General features: G+C 40.9%; 1 protein-coding gene across 1 annotated transcript in view; it reads right to left on the reverse strand.

Annotated features, from left to right (window-relative positions):
* Window positions 1–22029, reverse strand: part of si:zfos-588f8.1 — a 53952-nt gene that overhangs the window by 30774 nt on the left and 1149 nt on the right. The window contains exons 2-4 of the mRNA XM_061078404.1: window positions 2935–3155; window positions 2582–2801; window positions 1837–2346 (exon numbers count right to left, since the gene is read on the reverse strand). Coding sequence (XP_060934387.1) covers window positions 1837–2346; window positions 2582–2801; window positions 2935–3092 — 888 coding nt within the window. The 5' untranslated portion in view covers window positions 3093–3155. The remainder of the gene's footprint in view (window positions 1–1836; window positions 2347–2581; window positions 2802–2934; window positions 3156–22029) is intronic.

Genomic DNA, 22029 nt, shown 5'->3' on the forward strand with positions numbered 1-22029 from the left:
AGCAGCTTAAATATCAGCTTTTAACATCAAGATCCAAACATTATTGACATGAAATGCTGAGAAAAAGAAAAAAAAAATCTTAAAATCTGCTTTTAACTGGCTTAATGGGCTCTACCCTACCAGATCCCTCTAACAAGTTTGGTGCAGATCAGTGAAGCACTTTTTGCATAATCCTGCTGAAAATATAAACAAACAAACAAACAACAGTGGTCTAATTGTCTGCCGATATTTGTTTAGTTTGTTTTTAATTAACCCTGACGGTTTCACTCTCGGCTGCATAAGGGACAAATAATCAAAGTTGAATAATGTAAGTTGTATTAAGTTCTAGTTTGTAAAATATGAAGATTTATTGCAGTTATTTGACAAAAATATAGTGATAATACACAATCTATAGACAAAGTAATTGATTGTTTTATTGAGAGAATAATAAGAAGATATTGATTTTGGTAATTTCTAAATGTTAGTTGCAGCCCTACAGTTTGTGATGTTTTGACAATGTGAAATATGTGTTTTCAATGTTAAGTCATCAGTGAGAAAAGACGTTTATTCTGTTGCTGTGATTAGTCTGATTAGCGCTGCCTTACCCTGTGCACCATTGAGACAGTTGCTCACTGTGATTGATCAGACAACTAAGCAACGTCAACAGGCTGCCTGACTCAGACGATCAGTCTGCCGGCGTCTGCCTGTCATCAGTCTGCGAAATGAGCACCTACATTAACAACCAGCTGGCCTTAACACTGCAGTGAGAATAATATCAAAGACAAATCTAATACATTTCCCCACCAGCTCCTGTCTCTTTAACTGACACAAGGTTTACAGTCTCAGATTGTCTGAGGCTTTGGTTTACTCTGTCCTGTCAGCGGTTGTACAGAACAAGTCAGTACAAGCTTGTATTTTCTCAAAGCAGGAAGCGAAGCGCAGTCACCTGACCCATGCGGCAACAAAGAAACACCAGTGTTTGTTCAACAGCTCGAAATGACATTTAAGTTTTTCAAACAGAATCTAGAAAATATTGTTCGAAGAACATTTAGCCAACAAGGCAAAGATTAGCACGTTGACTGGAAATATAAGTTTATAAACATCACCGTTTGCTCTAAACTACAGAGACACGGAGAGCAAACAAACAACCCCGTCTCTTCTAGATTCCCACACAGCGTTTTCAAAGACAAGAGGCCACATGAAAAGGTTTATGTTGCAACTTCCCATCCTCTTTTTCATTTCTTCTTTCTGAGTACACCATAGTCTTAATGTTATAGGGTTTTACACTGTTCTCATTTCCTTATGGACCATAAGCTCAGCCCCTGACCTAAAGAGCCATTAAGTCACTGAAAATACGTTTGCTCTTTGCAGAATGGGATTTGATACCTTTATATGATTTTTATGATAACAGTATACATGCTTCCTGTGCATGTGTATGTGTATGTGTGTGTGTGTGTGTGTGTGTGTGTGTGTGTGTGTGTGTGTGTGTGTGTGTGTGTGTGTGTGTGTGTGTGTCATGGCAATATGATGAGTCAGTTGGTGAATAGCTGTCATAGTTAGATCAGGGTTAATCAAAACAGTGATACTTTTCACACCTGACTGAAGCTACTGCAGAATGGACATCAAGCTTGAATAGCATGAATAGCTGTAACGTAAATAACTCTGGGATACTAAATATTGAATACACGTGATTACGAGTTGAGTTCCATGTGACTGATGAGTCAAACGGATGAAGCGCTCAGAGCTCATGGATAATCACCACACTTGTTTCATTCTTTGATTTGTTTTGACCTTATACAAGACCAACACCATCTTTTATATCACAGACGTTAGCACAGCTGTCATCTCACGTCTTACCTCCAAGACTGGTCCCGCTCCCAGTATGGTCCTCTCCACCCCACTGGCATAACCCTTCTGGCTGAGTGCGGTCAGACAGTGGATCAGGAAGTTGGTACTCTGGGTCTTGCCTGAGCCACTTTCCCCAGAGATGACGATGCACTGGTTGACTCTCTTCCTGAGCATGGCATAGTATGCCACGTCTGCGATAGCAAAAATATGAGGCTCCAATTTACCCAGCTGGTGGTTCTCGTACATCTTGACATACTTAGGGTTGTAGATTGGCAAGAACTTGAAGGGGTTGATGGCGATCAGGATGCTGCCTGCATAAGTGTAGATCTTTTTCTTGTAAAAACGTGTGCGCAGGTTATTTAATATCCTGTCCTCATTGAGGGCGGGCAGGTTGCAGAGGTCTGCAAAGTCATCCTGTGGGGGTGGGAGGAAACCCCTGGCAGCTAGCCGCTGTACCTCCTGCTCCTTGGTCACAGCAGGGAGGTGGACATAATGAATAGTACCATCATGGTTCCTCTCCTGGGTCAGAGAAATGAAAAGAAAAATGGGTTGTTTACTGTTGACACACTATCTTTATAAAGGTTGATAAAAATAAAGGGTGACAATGTGTTAAACTTGTTTGTTGTTTCTCACTGAAAATGACTAAAATGTCAAAGAGGAAGCAAAATGAAACAGTCTGGTGGTGAGAGGATTTTTCTCAGTGGTTTACATCCACTGGTTGACAGAAAAGTGAAGTGTGTTCTTTCAACTCTACCTGCAGTAAGAAGTAAAAGCCGAGGTTCTGTTTGTGTTGCTCTTGGGCTTTCCGAGGCCACAGCAGAAACCTCTGGACTGGCTGGTCTCCGGCCTCCAGCACCCACTCCTCGCCACCACATTCCTTCACCTCCGCCAGCACATACAGACGACCGGGGTCCAGCCCCAGCTCAGTGGCAGCATCCTTGATTACAGAGGCTGCTGTTGCATCCTTCTGCACCCTGATGAATTGATAGAATAATTTACAGTCTGATCAATGCTAAATGTTGTTGTTTTTTTAAGAAATAATACAGAAAATTAGTTTTAGATATAAATAACAGCAGGTCTTTAGCAGTAACATTGTGGAACACTCACCTGAGGTTGCAGCAGGTGGAGGGCTGGGCATTCAGTCGAGGGTAAATCTGAAGCAGGTACGAGCGGTCATCGTGATCGTTAAGGTTAGCTGGCCCATTCCCCCCTCCTCCTCCACCTGCGATCGTTGCCATGGTGGCAGCGCCATCTCTGACACTCATCCTGAGCCAGGGGGAGTGGCCTCAGCATGCCGCACCCACTGTTTCCCTCTCACCACGCAGCACCTGGAAATAACAGGTTGTTTGATAACCATTATCAGTCTGACAAGTATGAATATTGACACTGGACCATAAAAGAGACAAAAGTGAGTTTATAACTAAAAAAAGTTAATAAAAGAGTGAAGAATGACTTTCAAGCCACCCATTATCTATTCAACTAAACTCTCAGCTATTACTACTATTGCCAGTAGAAATCCAGTAAAAGATCTAACACAGAGAAAGGTTTCCAATATAAAGCATTACAGCTTCCTGAGAGCCTAAACAAATGCCAAAACAATGTGTCATTGCCGGTCTGAGCAACCATTTTAAAACGCAAACAAAATAGTTTACTTTTAAACAAAGTCTTAAACCAAACAGAAATCTCATCCTTGGAATCTGATACACTGAGTTTTAGGTTCGGCACATTATGCAACTCTTCAAGAGAGATATGGGTGAGGCCAAACAAATAATGTAAAAGTTTATATGACACAGGCCTCATAAATAGGCAACATATCATTTTTTAGGCCAGTTTCCTATCAAGTTATTTACTCTACTAAGCCTCTTTCCTTCTAACTAGTGATTTATCATAAACAGATGTTACAGTTATGTGGATTTTGGACCCCAAATACTATGTACATGTAGATACAGTGTATCTGTATTTGTGTTGACACTTGACATGCTAACTGGCCCGTTGGGGGAGTGTGCCGACCCTAGGGCTGCAAGACTTCTCACAGCCTTAAAATAGGTTTTAAAACATAATGTTATCAACTACAGCATTTCACATAGATGCTCAGACACTCAAACAGAGGAGGGAGATGCTGCAGATAAGCTTTTGTTGTGGTCGGGGAAACTGGTGCTAGTGCAACATCTATTTTCAGTGAATATCATATATATAACCTTTAATTCTGCAAACCACTGGTACAGTAATGATTTCATTTTAACTGTTGTGATGAAAGAGCTGACCAAAATTTGTCTGATCAGTCAAACTAAACGATAACAAAAAGCGAAATAACACAGAAAAACTGAATCTGTATTGTCACATGGAGAATAATCACTCAACACACACAAGAGAGGGGTTTAATTTGTCTGTCTGCAGTCAACTCTTGCCCATCCCATAAATATCTCAACATTTTAATCTTAGTTGAATACATAGGGAGGCTAAACTTTCCTAAGCTGATGGTAAAACAGCTGCGAACAGTGACTGTGCCCAGAGGAAGACATGAGACAAACATTTCAAAGCAAGCATGTTAAAATAAAAAGTAGCACCACATTATATGACCTTTAGAGTGAAACATTTTAAAATGATCAAAACAAACTTCAACTGGATGATATTTGAATGAGAAAGCCACTTGTTAAATGCAGCCAATTTCCAGTTTTTTTCTCACATCTAAAAATAAACATCAGTCATCAGACTAGGGCAGAGACATAAAAAACAAAAATAATTTCAAAATAAAAAACAGATTTGTTCTGCTGTAGAAAGCACATGAGCCTGGGTACAGGGCTCAGACATGTGCATCAGTGGTGGCGATGACTTGCCTTTAATAACACTGAGGCAAACTGTTATCATCGCATGTCACATGTGCAGAAGCGTCGCCACTGAAACTGACGTCACAGCTAAAGATTCTGCAAAGAAATTGAACCCTTCCGCTCAATGATAGCAACTTACAGAAAAAACAGAGAGTACTTATGGTTAACCACGGTGGTTTAATGACGCCTACAGTAATGTTTGACGTAGAACTCTTCTCCACAACAACGTATCCATGTATAACTTAATTTCCTTTCCTGGCAAACGACCCACACAAATGGTCTTGCAGCCTCAGAGCAGACCTTTAACTGAGAACACAGAAGAGATTTGTTCAGTCCTTACTAAGGATATCACCGATTTCCTCTCTGAGGTGAAGCTGCCTTCAGGACGTTCCAAACTCTAAAGAAACTAAAAGGACAAACGTCTTGCTGATGAATCCCAAGAACGGCATCGAGGCCATAAAACTGACCGGAGACAACATTGTCCTTACCGATATGAATTATTGGGATTGATACTAAAGAGTAAACAATTTAGGATACCAATTTATCGGTCAATAAAGATCTCGTTATGAAACCCTTTTGAGAAAGAAATGTAATTGAGGCTTGATATTTTACAGTTTCATCATAAACTTTATTGTAAATAACTAAATAGATAATATAAGAAAATATCCATTTGTTTAGTAAAATGTAAACATGATAGCACTTTTCTTTTCTTCATTGTATATTAAGTAAAATATGTTTACATATCAGCAAACATAAACGCTGATACTGATATGTCTGTGAAAGGCTCATATCACCTGATTTTTATCAATCAACTGATAAATCTGCCAAGCTCTAGTCAGAACTTTTACACGCTCTTCTGTTAAAGTTTAAGATAAGGATTTCAAAGCATAATTTAGTTCTAGTGACATCACATGTTCGTGTTCTCATCTCATAAAACCAACTCTTGAAAGAGAGCAGTTGTTTCCAGGCAGTAAAGCAGCTTTCCACACCACAACCTACTGAGCAGTAGCAGTACAAAACTATATAGGGCCAACACTACTCTGTAATTTCCACTCAAATAATCGTACAATCTTACTTCTTCATATACCTACGAGTAAACCCCGAACTCAATTTACTGAAAGTTTCAGATTATTTTGCCAGACTGATGACATTATCACATCATCACTGTCAAACAGAAACCTGAGCGACACCTCTAATTGAGGTTAAAGTCGATGCTTTGAGGTGAAGTGCTGAGGTATTACTGAACTGATTCAATCTTAGGAGCACAGTCAGAGGAATATGATCCAGGTTAATGCCGTCTGTAAAAAAACCTCAATACAGTTCTATAACTGTGTGTGAGTCACAGACAGCAGCTGGGTAAAGTTTGGTCTAATGCTGGATCACATAGCGTGGCTTTGCATCAGCATGGCACGCTGTGTAAACTGTAAGCCATCCTTGGAGAAACAGGAACCTGGTTTAAATCACTGCATGGCAGGCAGACTGCATTGCTTTGGTAACCCGATCCAAGGACGGGTCCTTTGAGCCTTCAGTTTATCACTTCTATCATTCAAGCAAAGACAGTTTATTTTCTCAATCTGAATAATGAGACATGTTATACTCTGAGATATGCCCAAAATAAGCAGGCCGAGGGAAAAGAGTGTGTCTCAGACATTTGCATGCGTTATGAAACCAAGTTCTCCATTACAAGGTTTATTTTCACTGAAATTTTCCAATGACTGATATAACTCATGAGCTCAGCACAGTTATCATAAGTAACCATTCACAAATTGATAAGGGCTCGGCTCCTTTCAACTCTGTGAATGTTATGGTGCAAGAGATAGTGTCTTGTTTCTTACTCTACTCTGTCATCATGGGAACTTTTGAAGAGGAAAGAGTTATGTGACACAATCACAAACAACAATCAAGAGATATCAAACCAGACCAGTTAGTGCTGCTAGTAACTGGTTGGTCAAGCGATATATCTGGATTCATTTTAATTGACCCATTTACTTGTGTAACCATCAATCTCATCATCATCATCTTGTTAACCTCCTGTTAGTAAATATTTATTTAAAAAGGCAATAACAGGAAATTGTTGTTTAACACATGCTTAATGACACAGAACACTTTATACTAAAAATGGATTCAAATACTGAGCTGCACAAGAAGGATATCTTGACATAGCCAACTCTGGAATAATTTAGGTCACGGTAGAGAATTAGAGGAAAAATACAGCAACTTGAGACACATGAGCTTGTATCTTTGCCAGGCGAGCTGACCACAGTCCCAAAAACATGCAAGCCTGTAAAGTGCCACGGCATGCAAAACTGCAGAGACCACAAAAGACGGCATCATCAATATCCTCCATCATGAGCTGTGTCTGGTTTAAATCTGTCCCTTTTAACTCCCAAGCTGCTCTCTCGACTTGTTTGAAAAGAGCAAACATAAAGCTACGGCATCTGTGTGCATGATATAAATCCTTTCATTTGAATATATGTGGCTGTGCAGAGAGCGAAAAGGTGGTGACAGAGAGAAAATTGTACAAAGAAAAAGGGAGGAAGAAAGAGGGAGAGGCAGCCGAGAGAAATGTAAACATCTAAAAGTGAGACAGAAGAGAGAGAGAGGTCCCCAGGGACAATCAAAGGAGACAGAGGCTTTGAGATAATACAGCTTCCTGCGTGCAGAGGAGATCCTCTGTGAGGATGCCCGGCATTCCACAGATAAGAACTAGGGTCGTCTGCTTTGCGTAGGCTAAGCCTGGCACTTTAGCTGCTTATTGGGGGTGGATGGGTAGAGTTGGTAGCACAGAACTGCAGGTAGGGGGTAGAGTCTTTACCTCATGGCCAGGACGAGCCATTAACAACAAGCACCTCAAACATTTTTAAATGGACTCATCCCAACTAACCCCTCATTATCCAGCCAAGGAGAAGAGGCGTTCTGTAAGTTAATTCCACATTAGTCATCAATAACATAAATGAAAGTGGGGGTGAAACAGTTACAGGTTTCATGGTGTAACGTAAAATTCCTGACAGGTATTTGTACTGTATGAATCGTTAATTACTGTGATAAACGTGGTGATTTGGTTCGTACTGTAACAGCATGAGCTGCTAATGCTCTGGCTATAGCTAGCAATTGCTAGTATCCACTGTCGACAAATTACACACGTCTAACAAACACAAACTTTGGGAGTCGACCTCTGCACTTGACGTAATAAGTTGTCGGCCGTCTCTATTGCAATCCAGCTCTACTTGTTTTCTTTTTGTTATTTTATATGTCAACAAAAAAGCTAAATTACTTCAGTTTGTGTATCAGGATTTTTTTGAACATTTTCAGTGCATTTCAATAATACCGTGATAATACTGAACTATGACCATTTTTGCCACGATAATCATGATACAAAGTTTCCACACCCTTTCACAACATTTTTCTAGATGAAAGATGTTGAAATGTTGCTCAGCTCAATCAGCACAACAGAAATGTTATTTATCAGCACTTGTGTTCTCTCAGGCCACACGTGTTTGTGTGTGGGCTACTCCTCTGATTTTCAATCCTCTGCCACAGGGCTGTTCTTGTGTGAGGGTCAATATTTCAGTGACCTATGGTGTCAACACGGAATGATGGTCCCTTTTTATACGCTTTAAATCTGACGGGCAGGGTTTTGAACGAGCAATGGTGTACCTCATCTCTGATCAAATGCACACAGACAGTAAAATACTGTAAAAAACAACTGTATAAAACATATACCCTCAGCCGAAATGATAGCAGGTCACTGACATATTGAATGAAGCCAGCCAGGTCTAACTCACTCTCTCCTTCCTTCCAGCTCTGACTCTGTCTCCCCCGCCCACCTTCAAAGAAATAGCTCCACCCATAGAAGAAGCAGGAAGAGGAGGAGCAAAAGTAAGTCTAGAGTGCCAATTAGTGGATAGAGAAAATAAATGTTTTGCCTTTATATGGCCAGTTGTTGTAGTATTTATGATCTCACTTAAATTGAGTGTAAGCATTGAGTATTATTCTCTAAATCTGTGATTACACGCAGTAAATGTTCCTCCTAATGGACCTCCCAAGGCTGGCACATACTCACACTCATATATCATGCACTGTGTAAACAGAGCAGCCAGTCAGCGCTGAAACTTCACCGGCTGACTCTGTGATCTTACAGGAAGTGGCATGACACATACAAGGTCGACAAAGTTCAACAGGATTTGTCTCTCTGCGTCTCACTGATGTCAACTCTCCTCGTCACTCCTCCCATCTCTCGCTGACTGTATGTCTCACACTCCAACACACACACACAGACACAGAAAGAAGTGAATCAAAAGGAAACGAGTTATGATGTCAGCAGTGTGTGCAGACCCAAGATATGGTGACTCCCATCATTCCCTCTTCAGCATCACAGGACTAAATGAGTCAGGGCTACAAGCAGCTCCCATTGTGGAATTAACTAGTCACTCACAAGACAATGAGTGTTACAATCCGTTAATGGAGTCATACATTCACGAACAACTTCGGAATGTTCTTTATTCTGTATTATTAAAGGGATTATGTTCATTACCAAGTCATATACATAACAAAAAAAGGGAAATAGGCAAGGTGATAAAGAGTCAGTAATGCTTCACCAGATGGGTTGCTTTAAGGCTTGACGTGGATGTGTCCAATAACGACCATAACGACAAAAATCACAGTTCCATGCAGGACACGAGGTCTTATGAGGCCTTACTAATGTACTTTACTTGCTATCAATGCAATGCTTAAAAGAAGTACACAGGAAATCTTATCCGCAACCAGATGAACACACACAAGGGTCACCAGATGCCTCATCCTCCTCCATCGTATTATCGTAATTTGATTGGTTAGGGCTTGCACTTGCCCTTAGGTCTCTCAGAGTGAACGAGTATACGGTGTGTTAAGGTTTCAAAAAAGCACATTGTCTCAAAGCTCATAAAAGACTGTGGATGGAGGCAAACTAGTTACTTTTGTGTAGACATTAGTAACTGCAAAAATGTAGCTACAAATCTAAAAAGACTAATCATTTTCTTCCTCAAATAGCCTCAATGTTAGATAAATGATTTCCACATGTGTACTATATAAGCCATTTCAGGGCTTTGATGAAGCATTTTCTTTTTAATAAATGGATTTTTCAGATGCAATCAATTTTTTATTATTCTGATATCTTTGGTGAGCTTGATTAAAAAGTAAATAGACTCTGTGGGTTTACACTACACTTGTTCCAACAACATGTGTTTGTAATGATGGACCAGCCAAAGGCTTTGTGTGGCTCGGGAGGGTAATCATTTGAACATCTGTCTTCAAGTTAAATGTAATCATTTAGTTTTTTAACTGAATTTCAAACATTTCATAAAACCCAGGTCCATCTACAGCCTCTTCCGGGTACATCTGTGTGCATGGCGGCAAATCCGTAGAGGCCCAGCTCCTTTTCTCTCCCTGCGGAGAGGAGAGCTTGGGCCACTGAAGTATCCATCACCACTACAACTCTCTCTACATGACCTAATGGAGATGAGAGGGACTGGCTCTTTGCCAGAGCAGGCTGCATTGTCCTCTGGGCACAATGAGGCAGAAGCAAGGGAAGTACAGATTCACTGTGTGCATCAGTGTGTTTGTCTGTCGTGAGTGTGTATCCCCCGTAGCTTTCAGACCATGCATGTGTGGTGTGTGTATTCTCTTAGGTATTCCTTAATGCACTGAGGACTTGTGTGAGAGAGAGATTGCTCCTGTGGCTGCTGATGGTAAATCAGCCTCAGGGTTGAGGCTCAATAGGAAGTGCAGATGCACCCAAAACGTCTGTGAAAGGATCAGAGCCCTCCTACTCCAGCCATGTGGCCTATTGAAAGATGCAGCCTTTTGTTGACGGCGACTAAAACCTCAATCAGGGAATTAACTCATCCAGCAGACACCAACTGGGCTCAATGAGACAGACGCAGATAGAGAACTATGAGGATAAAGTGAAGGAAAAAAGAGGGAGAAAAAACAAAAAAAAAGGTACTAAAAGCTCATCTCCTCCCCCCTGTCTTTGAGTCGGCTCCCAGGCTGGCCGACCACAAACAATAAAACCAGAGCTGAGGAGCATCTGCTGCCTCCATCTCAAGCGGAGGATAAAGGAGGAGTCCCGGGGATCCAGTCTTTGACTTGTTGATATTACCCTATTTATTCAACATGGAGCTCAAGCTCATGCTCACAGTCAGGTTCTCTTCTACAAGTAACCTGCTAGAAATGGAACATAAAATGCAGAGTTAGATATTAAAGGTAATAGATGGTTAACTTATAACTCCCTATCACATTGACATGGGCTGTATATTTTCCATAATGTAAGAATAAACACCTATTCTTTCAAATTATGCTCTGTTGTTCATTGTGTCGGAGAGTGGAGGAGAGCGAATGTGTCACAGATCGATCTTGTGTGCACTGATGAGAGCCACAGATCTAATAAAGTGCTCAAAACAAAGCCCAAACTGAGTCATGGAGGCTTTAGCCCACAGTTCACCATATGGCAAGACGATGACAGGATGATGGGAGACAATGTCTGCTGTTGCGACTAACACGATCATTTTATATCTATTTAAAGAGCCCAGTGACTGCTTAGATTTCCAAACCCAGACTTAACTAAAGCTAGCCGTCCGACTGTCACATTAAATAACCATGACTGCGAGGGACAGTGGTAATCAATTACACCATGGTCATCTGATTGCACTGCATTGATCCTCCACTCCAAATATCATGTGTCTGGCTCAAGTATTGACAAACAGAAGCCGATTGCTGTTCATTCGACATCCCTCGGAGGTAGGTATGACCCCGTATCACACGCAGATCATCCCCAGTCAGCGAGGGGGGGGGGAGAGAACCACAACAGCTGGAGCTAGCTGCAAACACAGTGGACAGACTAATTTAAAACAACATGAAATCGTGGCTGTATTACTCCTCTGAGGCCCCCCTGTGTGTCAGTGTGTTCGGCTGTTGCTTGAGGCGATCCTACATTAGTTTCAGACACAACTTTATGAACTCCCACTTCATGTGTGTTTCACTGAAGGTCAGTAATCTAAGAGGCCTGGTTCCAGCCTTACACTACTCCCCCGTGTCTCACCACCCGTCTGCCTCTGCTTTGTAGCGCTTTGTTTTTAACTGCATCCTTAACTGTGCCCCTTTTTCCCTCCGTATCTCCCTTCATTCCACTGTCTTTCACAGGATCTCCCCTAATGCTACCCTCCAATGCCTCTCCTTCGACCCCCTGCTAGTCACCCCCTTCTGCTCCCCCCCTGCCAAACATTTGGCACTGCTGCTTTAACACAGTCCAGATGCCAGGCCACACTGAGGAGAGGAGAAGCTTAGACTTGAGGAAAGTCTGCTTACCATGAAAAACAAGGCGCTGGTGTTTTTGATTTGCATATAATGTCACTTTACTAAACAGTCACACAGTCAGTCATTCCAGAGGAAATACCCCCAGTGAGAAGACCAGAGATGCCAACAAAACAGATGTGAATCCTTTGTATTGAAACACATCTTATCTCTGTCAGTTTGCTCTATTGCACCTGAAATGCAAATACAGGACATGCAAATTTCCCCCAAAATGAATCCAACCTTTAACGTCTGCATTGCACAGATTCAAATCTCAAGGTTCTTTCTTCCAGAGGTTAACGCAGGGATAAGACGAAGCATATAAGCAAACAAGACGGTATAGAAAACTTTATGTTTTTAATCATTGTGATGTGCTGAAACTCTAGATTCAAAGCAGCAGCGTCCACATGAAATACACCAGACCAGTGAGGCTTTAGCATGTCTGACTTAATGCAACCCAGAAGTCTCTGCTCAGTCTGATTGGCTGCTTTGGGATTCCTCACTGGTTGGTGGTGACAGTAGATTCCGGAGAGCTTTCCAGACCAGTCATCTAAACAATGTTGGATTAATAGACTAGTTTAAGGCAGCAATAAACAAATAGGGTGTAATGAAAACATGAATAGCATTAATATATATTTTCTTGTTGTTTCTCAACATTCCAGCAGCTCCATAAACAAAATGTAGTTACAATTGATTTTATTTTACATTTTACTTAAACTTTTATCTGTGTAGATAAGGCTAGAAGGCTCTTCCAAATGATGCAAAAGATTAATTTTTGAATCTTTGGGGCAGTGATTACTGTTCAACATGTGTTCCCACTGTACATGCAATAATTTTAAAGATGATTAAAGGATAATCTCCTTTTGTGTCCATCTACTGTAAATGCAATCATTAAAAAAAAGATGATTAAAGGATGATCTCCAGTTAAGGAAACACTTCCTTCCACTCAGCAGGATAAACTCCACGTGCAAACACACAAACATACAGGACGCCATCTGGGGATGTGGGGCAGCTGCAGGCAGAAATCAGGAAGAGGAGAAAAGGAAGCAAGGGGAAGGAGGCACACAGAGGGGATTATTGTACACGCTCACTCATGTGGGCTACCCTACTCAAAAAACACTTGTCCAGACACATGACTCCATTGTAGCACCAGAATAGTCTAGTAGAATAGTTCATAGCTATTTAAAAAATCTTACCCCTGCCACCAGTCACACTTTTCTTTGTTCCTGATAAAAAAAAAAAGTCCAGGCGGCTTGTTACAATGCTAGTGACTCTTGATATCAAATTCCTGCAACAGGTAGCAAGAAGAAACTGAGATTTGAACTGGCAAACACAGACTTAAGCATCTCTTCTCTGCTGTGGCCAAGTTTTGCTGTGGTTGTCTTAATATGTTCGAAAATTCCGTTCATAAGATTACTCAGCCTACATTTAATAAATACTCTGACATCAGTTTGAACCTAAAAACAGGACAAATACCAGCAGGAGGGAAACAATAAAGAGCTTGTGATGACAGATGTGTAATGAAAAACGAATAAAGAAGGAGAAATGGCATAATGTAATGTACAATAGATTATACAGTGTGTGCAGTCCTGCTCGATTAATCTGCTGAGCATCTTTCCTGCGGTGCGTCCTGAATTATGTTTGATTGGGCTGAAAAATGTTCACACATACGTGTGGATGGTAAGCATCTTAGGATAATCTGTTCATGTAAACCTCCAACCACCTTTTTCTAAATCTACCCGTCCACACTGGTTCAAAGAGGACTGGACAATAACAGGAGAAAGAATTAAACCAATGGTTTGGATAAGATACAAAAAGAAAATACTAATGATAGATTTTTTTCCCTCTGATCCCTTACTTTTCTTTCGTACAGATCACATGAGATCTGTCTAACCTCCCCCTCTCTCACCTGTGCCAGAAGTCCTCGATGACATTTGTCAGATGAAATGTAACTTACATATGGAGTCGTTCATCATGGAGTCGGACTGCTCGGTAAAAATAGAGTAAAAACAAACAGAGCAGAGTCGAGCCGAGCCAACAGAGAGCTGACAGCCAAGGTCTACTGTTCCTGCTCCATCTCTCTTTCATTCCACCTCTCTCCCCATCTGTGCCTCCCTCGTCTGTTCTCCTCTGTGCTTTGATATTTCACTTTTCTTGTCACCCTCCACAGCCTTTCAGGTATCCAGTTGTGAGACTGAGTTCCAATCACCAAGAGTTCAACACCAACACAAAATACCTAAAAACACATGTATTTTACTTATATATTCAGACTGGAAGCATATGTTAAGGCCCACATGAATCCAGTCAAACAGAAAAATGCTGTGTTTGTATACATTATGCGCCATTGTTCTCACAAGGGCAACCAATATTGGTCCCAGAGGAATCGTGGGGCAAAACATTACAACATTTCCTGAACACAAATAATTAGATCAAACCATGATCAAAGCAATAATGTGAGCAGAGTAAACACCATACTTTGTTCTAAGAACCTTATTGACCTTGTCGTCACAGTAACTATGTTATGAACTACAATTTGAATTGGTATTATAGACAAAAAGCACAATAAAATACTTGGATACACACCTTCAACTAATCACAAGAACAAGCATCATGTGCTTCAAACTGTACCATCCAGTGTCCTCAGCCTCCGCCCTGGCACATGTATAAGGAATGGTTTGTCATCTCTACCAGCTTGTTTGACTGGGGTTATTCATTTTTCCTCCCGTCATTTCAAAGGCAGTGAGTAAGGTGGGGAGCTGGAGTCTGTTTCTTTTCTGTGTCAATATACAGAAACCTTTAAAACTTGGAGGATGGTATTGTGTGGGTATTGTTAAATTCCCTTTATATAGATCGTTATAGGGACAATTTTTTATATTTTCCCTTAAAAGGTGTTTCAATAAGGAAACACAAATAGAGATACTAGCTAGTACTATAATTTCACTAGTAATTAGATTTTTGTAAGTAATGAAGAACTGCAAAGCTTTAAGTTCACTAATATGATCTCAGCTATATGCCATTTCAGGAATTTACAATTAAACATGGAAGTTGTGGAACATCTGGTTGGACTTAAGTGTAAAATAAATCAGGTGAGGTGATTAAGATGAGGGTTTCTTCAAATCAGCTTGTTGGAGGAAGTGTTTTAAATATGTGAACACTCAAGCAAGTTTAGTCAACAAACAGACCAAACAATATTATTATGGCCAATCTCTTGGATAGATTGTGTTTCCTAACAATGGCATGGATGTGACGATGATGGATGTTTAGGTAGTTAACGATGATAAAGTCAACCTACTGAGGGATGCCTTATCATAAGGTTGTGTCACCCTCAGAGCTGAGCAATGGTGTGCACTCACTGCCACAGCAAATAGAGCCTCGGGGTGTGCCTTCTCTCTGCCCATAACCTAGAGCCAAGGGCAGGAGAAGTGTCCGCAGAGAGGATGGAGGGGGAGGTTATGGCACTCACCACATGTGAGATTGCAGATTGACCATGAGCTGGTCAATCTGCATCCACACACACTAGCCCTTTTTGACCAGGGTGAACCTAGTGCTAGGGCTGGTTTAGAGTTGGCTCATCTTGCTAAACTTTTAAGAACCAGCTTGCTTTTCCAAGGGCTAGAGCCACAACACTATGTCACTGTATGTTACTCGTACGTCTCTGATTTCCCAGTAGCACTAACCCCGCCTTAAGCAACAACATCAACAATGGTGGACTACAGTGTCTCTTTTCAACCATGTTGGTTCACTTTGTTAGAAACATTCTTTGCAGACGACACATGACACAAGCAGTTCTTCCTTGTAGACCAGCGAGGTGTTGGTGCCAGAGTCTAACCAGTTTCCCCGCCTAAGATCCTGTTATTTGGCTGTGGAAACAAATGGAACTGGTTCGAGACTGGGCAAAATGTCTGCCCTTAAACTGCCTCAGTGGAAAAGATAGAGACAAACACACTGACCACTGTGGCTGAGGTTGTAAATAGCAAGTGACATAAGGCTTCAGCACAATTGTTTAACTCAGTTTTAAGCACAGATTAAAACTGTGCTTAAAAAGTCTCTATTTCTACTCTGGGTAGAAATAGAGATGTAACATAGATTCTATACTTCTTGCAAAAGGTTTTCTAAGTTGTTCACCAGTTGTGATATTAATGCATCTAACACAGTAAATGTCAGGAAGTAGTTTTTACAGATGTGTCCATGTTTAGAATCAAACGTAGAAAGATGTCATCATCTACTGTGGAGGTTTTCTTTGTGTTGTTTTAGCTGAACTGTTTTTGTGTCCCTGGTGTGCGGCTGATGTTCATTTTTGGCTGCCATATTGGAGGCTCTCACCGGGACATCTCCAACCACCGGAGTCACTGCCAGAGCTAAAACCCAAGCATCAGGGTCACCAGCGTAGAGTAACACACACATTCTCATGCCAAACTATTCTTTCAACATTAACTTTTAAAGAGACAAAAAGCTGGAAATCTTTTGAAAACCCGGGCTGTTGAGATAAAGTACATCTGGTAAAACTGGACTATTGTTGGTGTCTCTCACTTCACACTCCTGTCCATACGTTTGATCACATGACAGCCTGATAATGCAAACACTGCTGAGGGTTATTTCCCCAAAACTCTGGGTAGAAAATAGAAATAGAGATGTAACATGTACATTTCAACATTAATGCCATATGAAACCAGTGAGCTTGAATTACCTGAGGTGAAAACGTGTCTTTGGTGACGTTGACAAACCACTTTTCATTTCAGTAGATGGAAAATTCTTTGCTTGTATATTCTGGCTTATGACTGTGCCTATAATCAGAATCTGAACAGGCAGGTGTGGTGTAATCATAATTATCACAATCAAGCTTTGATCCCAATTATCCTGACTTGATGTGTATAGACACTGAAAGGACGGCCGAGTGAAGACTGCGACGCAACAAACAAATGCGATGCAAGTAGGCCATAACTTAACAGTAGAACTGCCTTTTCTTCACTTATACCCTATCATTACAGCTGGGTCTATTTATAAAGCCCATAAATTCTGCTTGCCACACTGCAAGTTACCAAGGAGTTTGTGGAATTGAGGACTTTTAAACCCCACCACTCTCCCTCTCTATGCCTCTCCTCGTGGTAAAGCAGAGTCTCTCCATCGGGTCCAGTCTCGACGGAGTACAGCTCACTGCAAATCCACACTGCAAAGCTCATTTAGCAGCTTTCTGCAGAATGCAGGGCCATTTTTTTCTCTCCCTGTCTTTCGCCACAGAAAGGCAGTCCCTGGAGCATTCCTCTCCCATTATGAGACTAAGAACTGACCCACTATATGTACACAAAAAGCACATACGGGTGTCCCATTATCCTCTCTGACCTTCTTTCCATTCATCCCTTCTCTGTTCGTACACCCAGATAGATTTACAGACTCAATGGGTAACTTTGATAGGAATTGTGCAGTTTTTACCCTTTGCTGGCAAAACAAATCAGCTGTCAACATCTGCCATGTGGGAATAGGAAGATGCAGCTCTTTCAATAGCTAAGAGATATCGGATCTTGGATTCTGCTGTCCTGACATTTTATTAATATATCACATGAACCGGCCCACAGCTTAACAAAAGGAAGAATGACACATATCCCAGCCCATTCTGTGGATTCCTCAGCAGTTTAAGTAACAGACTGAAACAGACATCTTCCTGATGAGCCCACAGGTAAATAGAAGCACAAGGCTCTACATGTTTGACTCTTCTTGGGCTTGGCTTTTGGAAATGAGACATTCACTATCTATGAAGCAGCAAACAACCTCACACTTGGTCAATAATCTTTAAAAGGACCACTGTTTTTAAGTAATGTAGCATGACTTAATATTCTACAACATAACACTAAAATCTTCAATAACCTATGACTTTAAGATCAGTAATGAGAAATAGCATTGTATTTGCCTCAAGATAGTTAAGTTAGCTGGTTCATGTGAGGTGGCAAAGCTGTTCTGCAGAGTCACGGGACTGCAGGTGTCTGCGTCATTCCACAGGTAGCCTATATCATCTTAGCCCAGTTCACCAGCTGCACATAGAGAACGCATGCAGCTCAGGGACTCACTGTGCTGCCAGTGTGCATCATAACTCAACCTGTTCTCCTGTCACCGTTTCCTCACACACAGTAACTCAACAGCACAATTCTGGACGAGCATTAACACGGTCACAACCTAACCATCTTTAGATTTCAAACTAGTCAATCCGATTATTTTCTGCACCAAGTCTGTGATTTTTTCACTCAAAAGCGGAGATTTTACACATGCTAATTTGACCTGCATTCCCTCTTCAATGATAAAATAAAACATTTTGCAGAAATGTAGAAAACCGCAGCACAATTTCACCCAGAAAATACATGAGTTAAGGTGGACACTAAGCAGAACTGCTGTCGGAGCAATTGCAACCCCCACAAAGTAGCTTTTGCTATCTGCAATGCAAACACCAATACCACACTGCTTAGCTCATCAGCTAAAAATAAAATCCCTAAATGAAACTAACCACACGACACATTTCACGATAGCAGCAATGCAAAATTAAGCCTCAGCCATTTCATAAAGATTCTTCACAAAACACCTTCAAAAATACGATTGAGCTAGCAGCAGAGAACAGTTTGTCTTACAAGCATGTTGGGAAACAACATCAGTTCCTCTAACTTGGTTCAGGTTAATGCAAAATGACAACAGACCTAAATATATATATATTTATATACAGCCCTGCAGCTTAGACATTAAAAAAAAATACACACAATGTAAAGTTCAGTGGCTGATAATGAGCACAATGAAGCAGAATATCAAAGCCTGGTCTGAGGGAACCCTTGGATGTCTCTGTGGCACAGCTCATGATTGAACCAATTATCTTTTCATCTGCAGTTTCACACAAATGCATGCACCAAGACGTGTACACCAATTACAACTCCAGGCTGAGCTGAGGATGTAATTGGTCTTCCTTCCTTCCCCTCCCCCCTCTTGTCCTCCAACACTGTCAGCTCTGCAGTGGGGCTCGTAGAGTACAAACCATTAGCAGGGGGCCATATGGCCCTTTTCTTTCAAACATGGCAGAGAGCCTGTCTGTGGACTGCTTGAGTGTTTATGGGCACTTCACAGACCTATGGGGTAAAATGGATTATGCTGCAACATGATTTAAAGGGATTTTTGTTACCTGTGCAATAATTTGAAAGTATTAGGCCAGGTCTGTTCAAAGGGTGGAAAGGAAACACACATTTTTCTTATTAAACAGCCAATTTGAATGCCATCCACACAAGCATTATGTGTTCATATCTGAATAACATCTGTAATCAGTCACCTGGCTGCTCCTGCTTCCATAAACTTCTCAGTAGCTACTACATTTGAAACCGTGAGACAGAAAGCTTTTTAATATATGGAGATTTGACACTCAAGCTTTCTCTGAGGGATTGGGATGTTAATTAGATTTTGAATTTGACAGATGGTGAACTTGATTGTATTGAATATGCTGATGCTTGATCCAGAGCACAGTGTCTATGTAAACCAGGCTTACAGATGCCGTGCACACAAAATACACCCAGACAGCTCCCCTCCTTATACATAACAACTGAAGAAGATGGTTATTATTTTTATATAACTTACCATTATTGTCACTGATAACACTACACACAGTTTCTCAACGATAATGCTCTTTGAAGCTTTATTATTGACTGTTAAATTAATAAATGCTAAATATATTGTCAATTAAATTAATTCATGAATAAATAATAAAATGTAAAGGCTTTATAAGTTAGAAATTAGAAAAGACTGTCACAGACTGTCTTGTTATTGTTATTTCCAGGGCTACAACTTGCTTGACTCAACGTTTTAACCACCAAGGGCAGTTTATTACCATTTTTTCCAAACAAAACTAGAATGCCATTCAGAGAGTGCACACCTCTGCCAAGGCCCGACAGTCTGATAGTAAGAAACCACATTAAAATTCACCAGATCCAGATTTGTATTTGGATATGCACCAAATTACACACACTCATAACTATTAGTACCTTCAACATGCCAGAATTTTCTTAATCTGAGTTCCATGAATTGTTCTCGAAGAAAATTATGAAAAAGTTGAAAAACTGTATGTTGCAATGTTAAAGAATGTAAAACGAAATTCCTGGATCCACCCCCAATTCAATGGGTTCTCTTCTGACCTATACCACATCCTTCCACCAAGTTTCCTGGTAATCTGTTCAATAGATTTGCGTAATCTTGCTAAGCAACAAACAAACACTGATGAAACCAACTTAGGTGACAGAGGTAAAAATCTAGACTCAACTAGTAACTTGCTCATAAAACAATAATGCAGATAAAATAAAATCTATTGCAGCCCACAACCTGTTGATGCCTCACATATGCTGTGTGACAAGATAAATACAGACCATATATTAACTGTACCCCCCTTAACCATTCAGTAAGCAAATTCACAATCTCCTACTCTCTAGCCTGACAGCTTCTTTCAGTCTATTCCTGAAGGCCTGTTTCACAACATGTGGCCGACGGAGCCATGGAGCTGCTAGTGCGACAGGATAGTGTAAATACATTATTGCAGCATGATGAAATAATTTACTTGTCAAGCCACTGCAAGAGCACAACTGTATTCAGTCCACAGTAAATCACAGGAATGGAAAGAGGGAAACAGAGCGAGGAACTTCTAAGTGAACTGCATATGTGTGTAATTTTAATGTTCCCATGTATGATTACTTTTTTCCACCACCCAGACATTAGTCATGTAGCAAAGAGCCTCGCTCTGCAGCTTGTGAGGACGACTTTGTTAGGGTTTGGCTGACGAGCTACTGTATGGAGGAAGCTGCTACAAAAAAACTGATTCGAAATACATTTGCCACGTCTTAATGTGAAATGACACTGGAGTATATTTAATATCATGATCAGTTTAAAGGTCAAGAAGTTAAACTGGGAGATCTGGTTTGTCATATTTCTAATGCTAGAGGCTTTGCATCAAAGTAGGGCTGGGCAATAGAATAATATCAATAATTATAGCAATACACCAATGGTTCAACATATATCAATGTGATTCCTATGCATTTTGCAAGCACAGTGAGGAGGACCAACACATAATTGATCCCAGATTGGTAAAATGTTTAACTGTTAGTCATCCTCTGTCCATTAAGACCAGTTTAAAACCATAACATTCACACAGGAGCAAAATTCAATCTTTAAACTTACAAGAAACAATAAAGTGATTTTTACCAAGATACTTATCGACATTAAGTGATATAAACGTGTTAATGTGGACATCATTCGTGGCCATCCTGACCTCCTGGAATTTATTCAATATCATGATCAATTTAGAGGTCAAGACTCGAGCTTGGAGATATAAACCAAAACAATGTTTTACGGTGGCAGTACTTTTGCATCCTAGCAATTACTGCTGTGCAAATGGCAGGACGAGTAGGGAGAGGCAGTCTGATATTACTCAGCCAGACTGGCCACTTTATGAACTTTTTTTTGGCAGTTATCTGAAAAGCAGCTGTTGGTTCAGTTTGGGGGAAAGCCAACATTCAAGCTATGCTGTGCAAATAAAAGGTTGAAGGCTGAGGATGTATATAAATGTATTGCTTATGTGTTACGCACAGTGAGGAGGTATAACACATAATTGATCTATGTCAGATTTATAAAACCACTCTGCTGTTCAAGTGTTTGTGATTCTCTGCTCGTAAGGAAAGAGATTACACCACAAGCTTCACTCGGGAGCCAAAACATCTGTCTTCAAACTTATCGCGATAATTATAGTTAGCGACTGACATTCTCTTTCATGTCGGTGTAACATCGCCAGATCGTCTCGCCCTGACAGGTGGTCTCTGGTGGGATTTATGTCTGGTTCTGTGGAGACTGGAGCAGCCAGCATTATGCAGCAGGGCCTGGGGAACAAGTCACCTGCAACAAGTCACTCAACATTCTCAGCCCAGTCACACAAACTGGGATGAAACCAGTGCTGTGTGTTTCTGACTGTGTCTATCACAACCACAGGCACACAGGAGGAATGAGGGTTCGATGCAGTGGCTCCATTTTGTCTTGTGTCAAA

The sequence above is a fragment of the Limanda limanda genome, chromosome 9 (assembly GCF_963576545.1).
Source record: "Limanda limanda chromosome 9, fLimLim1.1, whole genome shotgun sequence".
Taxonomy (NCBI): domain Eukaryota; kingdom Metazoa; phylum Chordata; class Actinopteri; order Pleuronectiformes; family Pleuronectidae; genus Limanda; species Limanda limanda.